At 34.3% G+C, this 10,111-nt stretch overlaps 2 protein-coding genes across 2 annotated transcripts; one reads left to right on the top strand and one right to left on the bottom strand.

Moving 5' to 3' along the window:
* The first annotated feature begins 1,767 nt into the window (after window positions 1-1,767).
* On the top strand, window positions 1,768-3,685 carry LOC143594901 (blue-light photoreceptor PHR2-like). The gene is made up of 4 exons (XM_077074090.1): window positions 1,768-2,709; window positions 3,051-3,262; window positions 3,443-3,532; window positions 3,613-3,685. Exons 1-4 carry the CDS (start codon window positions 1,768-1,770, stop codon window positions 3,683-3,685), a joined length of 1,317 nt encoding a protein of 438 aa, XP_076930205.1.
* A 1,928-nt stretch (window positions 3,686-5,613) lies between these two features.
* On the bottom strand, window positions 5,614-7,894 carry LOC143594900 (magnesium/proton exchanger 1-like). Its single transcript, XM_077074089.1, has 6 exons — window positions 7,519-7,894; window positions 6,786-6,961; window positions 6,591-6,709; window positions 6,349-6,494; window positions 6,097-6,254; window positions 5,614-5,700 (listed from the first exon to the last, which is right to left on the bottom strand). Exons 1-6 carry the CDS (start codon window positions 7,892-7,894, stop codon window positions 5,614-5,616), a joined length of 1,062 nt encoding a protein of 353 aa, XP_076930204.1.
* Between the last annotated feature and the right edge of the window lie 2,217 nt (window positions 7,895-10,111).

Raw genomic sequence — 10,111 nt, 5'->3', positions numbered from 1 at the left:
GAAAATATTGTTGCGGTGATGAAAGAAAAGTTCATAAAATATTTTGAAATCATACCGCCGGTCTTCACTTGTGCCGCCGCATTAAACCCCTATTGGAATGTTAATGGGGTTGAAACAACGATTGAGGAAATATTCGACAACTTAGGTATGCACGAGATTGACCCGAAGTTGTCGACGGAAGCGAAGGACAAGTTCAACAAAAACCTTTAAGACCTTTATGACCATTATTTTCAAATGTATGGTCTAAGCACGAGATCGTCTTTTGTGAAAAAAACAACTGGTAGGCCGTGCAATGACCCACTTATAAACTTGATGAATGGGATTCGTGAATCGGCATCTAAGAGGCAAAGAGGAAACACACCAAGTAGCGAACTTGGTCGATATAGTGGAGCAAACTATGTTGAGGGCGCAACGGTCGACGAAATTCGCAATATTGATTTGTTGGCTTGGTGGAAAGGTAAACAAAACGAATTTCCCATTCTATCCGCCATGGCTCGTGATTTGCTTGCCGTACAAGCCTCAACGGTTGCTTCCGAATCGGTTTTTTCTCTTAGTGGGAGGGTGTTATCTATGCGAAGAACAAAACTAACTCCCGAGTCTCTAGAGGTTTGCATTTGCCTAAAGGACCATTTGGATGCGGTGGATCGTGTACAACACAAGGCGAACTTTGAAGACGAAATACCAATAGAGCGTCATATTCATGATGAGGAGGCGGAGGACGGGGTTTCTTCCGATAACGAAGACGAGGGTGAAGACGAGAATGAAGACGAAGAAGAGTTGTAATTATTTGTTTTGGTAAACTTATTTGTAACTTGTTCAACTAATATTTAGTTTTGATTTGTTTTATTATAATTACTTTTGTTACTCATGATTAATTGTTTGTTACTTTTTTAATAACGACGAACATTTTATTCATCTAAAAAATAACTATTACAAACATTATTAAAACATAAACGATACTAAACATAACAACTAAAACATAAAAAACAAAGTCCGTCGTTTTAACCCGGGAATACTTATTTTTGGGTTGTAGAGCCGGACGACTCTCCCACTTCCGTTTTTTTAGCTTCCATTCTTCTTTTCTCTCGACAATACTTATTCGTATGTTTTCGTAATGTCGAGTTGGACGCTGCTTTAAGAAACTTCGAGCAATATTTGCAACGTGCCAACTCATGTGAGTCGGTCATGAGACACAAATCGTAATGAACCCAAACATCAGGGCATCTTGTTGTTTCGATCACCATAACAACGTCATCATTGGTTGCCATTTGTTGTCGGTTTAAGGTTAATTGTGGTTTAGAGTGTGTTTTATAGTTTTGGGAGTGGTTTAACAAGTACACAAACAAACCTTGCTATTTATAGAAAGAAGATAACCTATTTATAGTTAAAAAACCGGTTCCAACGGTCTAAAACGGCTATATAGCCGTTGGAAGCGGTTCCTAACGGCTATAATGTTTAAATTTCAAAAAAAACCGGTGGAACCGGTTTTTACGTAAAAACCGGTTCCGGTTCCAACCTACCCGGTTCCTAAAAGTTTGCATTTATGGGCATCGGTTCGGGTCGGGAACCGAACCGGTTCCTGACTGTAACCGGTTTTATTTTCTACCCGGTGTGAAAAAAACCGGTTCCGAACCGGTTCAGGTTTTCAAGGTGAACCCGATTTGTGCACCTCTAGTTTAAACGATACATGTACATACATTTGCTAAACACCGTCTCATCGTTATCTCTCCCACTGAAAGAAAACCAGAGCGAGCTCACAACAAAACAATGGAGTCAAACTCAAAACCTCATGAAGAATCAACACCACAAAACCCTAATTATTATTATTATTATTCTCAACACCTCTTCTTCACCTCCATCACACTCTCTCTCCCAACTCTCATCCCAACCCACTTCACCTTCCCGCCAAAAACCCCCACTTCCCTCAAAATCCCAAATCAAATCACTTCCTTATGCCACCAAACCCCAACATTATCATTATCATCAAACCCCACCAAACCCTTATTCAAATCCACCGTTTCTTCAAACCCCCTTCAAAACCCACTTTCCTTAACCCCTCGCCGTCCTTCCGAACCATTTTCCGCCACCGGCTGCCGCCGTACCGCCGTCGTCTGGTTCCGTAACGACCTCCGTGTCCACGACAATGAGTGTTTAACCTCGGTTAATAACGAGTCTATTTCGGTTTTACCCGTTTATTGTTTCGACCCAAGAGACTACGGGAAATCAAAATCCGGGTTCGATAAAACCGGGCCCTACCGCGCCTCGTTTTTAATCGAGTCGGTTTCGGATTTACGGAAGAGTTTAAGAGCACGAGGGTCGGATCTTATCGTTCGGGTGGGGCGGCCCGAAACAGTTATTACGGAATTGGTTAAGGCGGTTGGGGCGGACGCGGTGTACGCGCATAGCGAGGTGGCGTATGATGAGGTGAAGGGTGAGGTTAATGTGGAGAAGGTTTTGAAGGATGAAGGGGTGGAGGTGAAGTACTACTGGGGTAGCACATTGTACCATGTTGACGATTTGCCGTTTAAGTTGGAGGATATGCCGACGGATTATGGCGGGTTTAGGGATAAAGTGAAGGGGGTGAAGGTTAGGAAGACGATTGAGGTGGTTGATCGGTTGAGAGGGTTGCCGGTTGGCGGTGATGTGGAGCCGGGGGAGATTCCGTCTTTGGGTGATTTGGGGCTTAGTCCTACTGAGACAATGAATCAGGTACGGAGCTGGGAATACACGATCGTAATGTAATAATCATAATTCAATAACGGGTGCCATCTGCTACAAATAAAATAACTTTTAACATGAGATTTTGCAATATCAGAGTAATTATGCTAGCACTAATTGTTATTAAGCTATAGTTTTGAACCATTTGTATTTGATCATCACACTATTATAATATAAGTTGTATAACTCATTTCTAGATGAAATGATGGTGACATGACTATATAGGTTACCTATATAACACAAAATGATTATTTTGGTGATTTTAACATTTTGTAGTTGCTGAATTTGGATTTTGAAAGTTATATATGATATTATTGCTGTTATTGTTTTAGGCAAAAGCAAGTGGTAATGCCACCCTTGTTGGAGGTGAGACTGAAGCATTGGAAAGACTTAAAATGTTTGCCTCTGAATGCAAATCTGAGCATGCAAAAGATGATGGTAGTTTATATGGTGCTAATTTTTCGTGTAAGATCTCACCATGGCTTGCAATGGGATGTCTTTCTCCGCGGTCCATGTTTGATGAGTTGAAGAAATCTGCTTCTAGGTATATGTTGTTTAAGGGGCGTGTGGGATTGTGTTTTGGATGATATTGTTCATCATAATAATTATCATTGCATCCATTTAAACACTCCGAAAGTGTTTGCAAATGCAATCCCCAACGCCTGAGTTAATAACAGAATGTTATATTTCATGGGCTTGTTATTGATGTAAAGTTTAAATGTAGAACGATTTCTGCTGCATCAAGCCGTAAAGATGGTGGTGATAGTGGGACGAATTGGTTGATGTATGAGCTCTTATGGAGGGATTTCTTCAGGCAAGTCAACACACTAATTGTTTTTAATTACAAGTATTAATTACTAAGCTCTTTATTTGATATTTTTATAAAATTTGCAGATTCATCACCAAGAAATACAGTTCTGCTAAACAAAATAACCCTGCTCCAGTCACAGCTTGTGCAGGTGTCTGATGAGGGGTTGATGCTTGAAGCAAAGGCTTTTTGTAATGTTTTGTTTTTAGAACGTACAAATGCAGTTCATTCCTCTTTTTATTTGAGATGTTTTATGATATTTATTTTTGAAAATAATATATTATGTGTAGTACTTCATGTAAACAATTATCTGGATAAAATCTGACCTCCAAACTACTCAATGAGCAATTCAATTTATGCCTTGTTTAAGCTTGGTATGTTATTGATGTGTTTCCATGATCAAACATTTAAATATAGATTTCAAATTATAAGGAATTATATTAACCAAACAGGTTAAGAAATAAGAATATAATTCATATTCAAATTTGAATTTCAAAATAAATTTGATTCAAGCTGCCTCTTATGGTACAAAAATAACATCTTAAAACAATGTGAAGTATACATACCAATTTGAAGGATATCTTACACTTTACTTTCTAGTTTCTAGCATCCCCTTATGTTACAGATAGCTGGTGAAACAAAACACACCAGCAAGAATAGTAATCAAACTTATGCCTAACCTTGTCTTCAAATAATACCAGAAACTTTTAAAAAAGATAAAACCACAAATATCAACCAAAGCATCATGAAATAAGCACAAGTAGCCCACGCCCAAACCCTAGGTCTACCAAGCTCACCACCAAACACAACCCTTCTAAGCACTAAAACCGAAATACACCCAACAGAAGTTGAGAAGAATACCAGCAATGAAAAACTCAATCCCTCTGCATTCTCAATTCTTAACGGTTCTCCGTATGCGATTAAGTTATAAGCTGTGTCAATCAGCCACGGAACTCCGATTCCCACATAAATGTTCACCGAGTTACTACACAAAGTAAAAATATCAGCGAGTTGACTGAGTTAGTTGACTTTTCTGTTAGGCTCGCTGCTAGTCTAACCAACACAAGTGGTATGTATTAGTTTATATATAGATGTGTAGTGATTACTTGTAAACATGACAAAACATCCCCTAAACGTAGGGCTGCAAACAAACAGGAACGTTCAATCAATTAAATGGACGAACATGGACGAAGGCCAGTTCGTTCAGTTGTGTTTGTTTATGTTCATTCATTAACGCTCATTTATGTTTGTAAAGGTTCGTTCGTTTGCTTAAACTAATAAAATGTTAGGATAATAAACTAAAATGTATAAAGAATAAAATATAGAAAACCTTTAGTGACCGAACATGAAGTATAAAATATATTTTAATTTTTATTAGTTTATCACCTTCAGTTTTATTATTTTATACTATATTTATGATTATTATGTCAAAGTATTTTCAGATAATTATGTTTAATACTTGAGTTTAAGAAAGTCAATTTTTATTTTTCAAATTAATATGTGCTTGTTTATGAATAAACGAACGAACAAGAACAAAATCATTTCCTTAATAAACGAACATGCACAAGAACTTCCATTCGGTCATGTGTTCGTGAACTGTCCATTTGTCAACCGTTCATTTGTCCGATAAATGCTTAACGAACGTACATGAACAAGTTATCAGTTTGGTTCGCTTACAACGCTGCCTAAATGTGAAATAATATTTTTTTATGTTTAAGATAACTAAGAACATAAGAACAGTTAGTAACCTGCAGGTGATTTTGCAATGGCGGAATCAGCAGTTGTCTGTCTTTCAGCAGCAATCTTACTCGCCACTAAATCTGGCCACGATGTTCCACTCCCCAATGCAGTAAATGCAATAATATAAGCATTAATTCCTACAAAATGACAAATTTGCCTTCAAAGTAATCCTTAAAACAAAAATTAAAGATTAATTTAGCCACTTACTAATACAAACCTGTAACACAGCTGATTAAATCAGAAAGCTTTGTAACAACATAAGCTATTCCGCTTATAAAAATCAAGGAACAAATAAACACAATCCACCCATGAGCAATTTGATATGGTGGCACAAATGCAAATAACAATCACCATGGAGATACAAGAACGTGCCATAAAGCGCGCCCCACCATCAGCACACTATTATCTGATTTTCTTAATTTCGCGTTTTCCATCTGTTAAATAAAAAATAAAGCATTAAGTGTTATGTTTTATTATCATTTTATATAAACAATTGAGACTTTATTTAGTGCTGTTAAATACTTCATATAGGCTTGTAAACAAACCGAGCAAACACGATGAGGGCTTGTTCATGTTCATTTGTTTAACTTTAACCGAACAAACACAAACAGGTTTTCTTGTTAATGTTCGTTCATTAAAAATATGAACATGTCCGTGTTCGTTCGTTAATATTCTAAACAGACGTAAGTGAACAAACATAAACAAAGAAAACGAAACACATAAATTTAAATGAATAACTAACAAACACATTTAAATGAATATGTAAGCGAACATAAACAAACATAAATGAACAGGCGTAAATGCACGTTAATAAACAGACATAAATAAACAAGTTCAGACGAAAGCTCAGAACGTAAATGAACGAATGGGACATATGTCTGCTGCTTCCAAATATACACAACGCTAGATTCTTCATAAATGTCTGGTAGATCAATATGCTTATCAGATGACTCTGGATCATGTAAAGGTAGATGATGATAAGTAGAATCTGCATAATACATATTTTAGTATACAACTTTCAGTCTGTGATGATTATAGAAAACAAAAATAAGAAGTTAATTTCAAGAAATACCAAATGATACCTGGCTCGTGTTCTTCATGTATAGAAAATATATCAGCAATTTCTTTATCTCCAACACTATCATATTGAAAAGATATATTCTTATTTCCATGTTCATGTGGAGATGCCTCTGCTGGGACCCAATCTTCTGGTCTTTCCCCTCGCTCCCTGAAAAATATACAAATTAACAATAATATAATATAAATGTTAGTGGCTTTTTCAACTTTTGTGCCTTGGAAACTTATTTAACAAATGGTATCATACAGAGGAATAGATATATAGGGCCAACGTTTGTCTTGTGCATAAGCATGTATAAGCAACAACGCATATTGAAGCACTGTAATCAAGGCCTCCCAAAAAGTGATAACATTTGGAGTCCACACCTGCAAATTGGGATATTTTTGCAAATTTTAGACCTATGAATTTAGCATGAAATGAGATACATATGTGAATAAATACCTTCAAGATTATGTAGAGCCAAATATATGCCCAAAATGACCAAAACAGTTCTACTATCCAAACTCCCAAGTCTGAAATCTTCTTCAGTTCTCCAGCTTTTGGAACCACAACACAAACAGCATGGATTGGAAACAGGTCGAATGCAGCAGATCCAACAAGTGTTCCAGGGCCTAAACCTATTAAATCAAGCATGTTTCACAAATTCAAATCAATTTCATTCAATAAACTATCATACAATTTCAATCCGAAAACGAATCTGTGAAGTCACAGAACAAACAATGTTCCGGTTCCTGATTCCTTAACCTAACAATTAAAAGATGCTTCACAAACTGAAATCAATTCATTCATTCATTCAATAAAGTAATAAACTATCATACAATTTCAATCCGCAAACTAATCTGCGATATTACAAAACCAACACATAATGCAAAACCTAATTCCTAAACCTAACAATTTAAGCCAACTTCACAAGCTAAAATCAATTCCACTCAACAATTTAAAGTATTATACACTTTCAATTTTCATTCAACAAATGTTCCAGTGCCTAAACCTATCGACTTAACCAAACTTCACAAGCTGAAATCAATTTCAATCAACAAACTATCACACAAATTACATTCAACAAATGTTCCAGTGCCTACACATATCAATTAAATTCAACTTCAATCAACAAACTATCCAGCGGTAGCCTAAAACAAACTCAAACACTATTCAACAACACAAAACCACTAACCTCCAGCATACAGCTGTCCGACATTCCGAATCGCATCAATCATCGCCAACGAGATCTGCGGAAAGCTCGTTCCAAACGCTAACAAAGAAATATCCGCAACCGTGAAGTTCCAGACCTTCTCATGCCTCACAGTAACCCTACCACTAACCGGATCCACCTCCGTCACCGTCCGCGTGTGCTGCACCACGTGCTCCATCGATTTAAAAAACCTAGCGGTTATCGCCGATAATCCAATGAAACAATACGCAAGTGCTAACAGGTACAAACACGTACGGAATCCTTCACCGAGTGCAGTTTCACCGTGTAACAGAAAATAGCTTTCACATAACACGACGTCGTTCAGTTTGTTCCTGGACGGTGTCGTATTGGTAGCCATTTCCGGTAAGATCGGAATCGGCGATCATAAACCCTAAGCGGCTCAGGTGAATGGACGGACTCGTGATTATTATTATTATTATTATTATTATTATTATTATTATTATTATTATTATTATTATGTCATTGTCATGATGAACACGTTTTATTTTATGAAGCACAGCCACACAGGTTTGGTGTATTTGAACACCTGCTGCAAATGGAGACTGATAAGATGACAACTTGCAATTTGATAGCAAGTGTTTGTTATTTTAATTAAATCTTTTTTTTACTGAAATCTATAATCTAACTATTCTAATAAATTAAAATAAATATCAAATTAAAATAAATATCAACACTTATCATGTTTTGGTTATTTTTTATAATTTTTTTTCTTCGAAACTAATATACCCTAATATATATAATAAATCAATAATTATTCACTTTTCTTTTACACTATATTTATATAATATCTATATATTTTTATAAATATAATTATTAGCATATTATTTTACTATATATTCAAAATGCTTTGTAAATTTAAAAAATCAACAATAAATCATGTTTCTCAAATGAAAATTGTTTCGGGTTTTTTTGTAGAACTTAAATTTAATTTTTTGGGTCAAAAGTTGGTAATAGATTGTTTGGTACAAGTTAACTACATTTTGGTTAAAATTTGTTAAGGTCAAAAATGAAAATTTTGAGTATTTTTAAAAGTTTGAGAATGCAAAATAGATTTATCGTTAAATTTGTTATGGGTTCAAAGTGTTGACTTTAAAATGTCAAAAGTATGAAAGTTAAAATTTTAAACATGATTCGGGTTTCAAATTTATTTTTTAAGGGCATTTTTTGAAATAATCAAAAGGGATTTGGTAAACTGACTATTTTCCCCTCAACTATTAAAATTTAAGAAACATTGCGAACACTTTCGACATGCCACTCTCATGCCTATCAATGCTTAACTTTTATCAAATTTGAAATATTTATGTCAACATTAATTTTTCTTTCAATTGTGATCAGAACATCGTATGGGAAGCATGACATGCTAAACTAAGCTCAAATGAAACAAAATATTCACAAAATTGAATGGGTTAACATGTTGTTTTTTATGCTGTCGTTATGACAAAGTCGAAAAGCTCTCTGAAACTTATCAAAATATTTTTCATTGTGTAGCTCAAAAAATAGTTCTTGAAAAACATCCATTGTTATAATTTAATGTTCTATTTTCCTTTTATGAGTGGTAAATTGATAAATATATCAATAAAGGTAACGCTCTTTTTGTATATTTAGGCTGAATGGTTAGAACTACTATCGTATGATAAGTCTTATTTCCGAAATTAGTTCATAACCAAAATTCTTTAATACATATATGACACCGAGAATGAATTTTTCAATAGAAAGAAGCATTCTCGGGTACGTTTTTGCATGGACGTGTTTTTTATTAAGTTCATTTAAAAAAAATTATTTTGTGATATAAATAAAATCAATTTTTGTACACATTGTATAGATACAATCATATATGTAATACATTTTTTTTTTCATATACGCTATGTAATTATTTGTTTTACTTATAATTTTATAATTTGAATTATCCCGTGTATGACATTGGCTCTAAAACTAGTATATATATAAACGAAAACCCAAAAATCTTATGTGTCACAATATTGTCGCTCCCACTTTTTATGAAAGCCATCAGATTTATTGATTTTTAAATGGAGGCTTCTCATTGATTTAACCCAAATTCATGGGCATGGGTTTTTCAAAACCAGATAGCTCTTAAACGGGTTATAACATCTCATTAAATTAAAAAATAATCTTACCAATTATTTGATATGAAAATCCTACAAAATAGGAATATACTAAAATTTAATATCCAATTTAAAAACAAAAAGATATTGTTTATAATTAATAAAAAATTTTATAGTAAAAAACATAAGCGGGTCATGAGTCACCAAATTCAGATAGCTTTTAAACGAGTTATAACATATTTTTATTTTAAAAAAAGATATTATTTATAATTAAAAAATAATTTTATAATAAAGAAAATAAACGGGTAATGGGTATCACCAAACCCAGATAGCTTTTAAATCGGACTATAACATATTATTTATTTGTGAAACCATTTTATCATCTAACCTCAAGTATATTAATTATTAACTATCTTACAATAAATAAAATTAAAATCCAAATATACATATATAAATATTAAAAACGAATAATATAAAACAACCCTCGTAAT

This window comes from Bidens hawaiensis, unplaced genomic scaffold (genome assembly GCF_021521415.1).
Source record: "Bidens hawaiensis isolate Kalapana, Puna unplaced genomic scaffold, B.hawaiensis_p1.1 tig00044294_1, whole genome shotgun sequence".
NCBI lineage: Eukaryota > Viridiplantae > Streptophyta > Magnoliopsida > Asterales > Asteraceae > Bidens > Bidens hawaiensis.
This window is presented reverse-complemented; position numbering and strand designations above follow the sequence as displayed.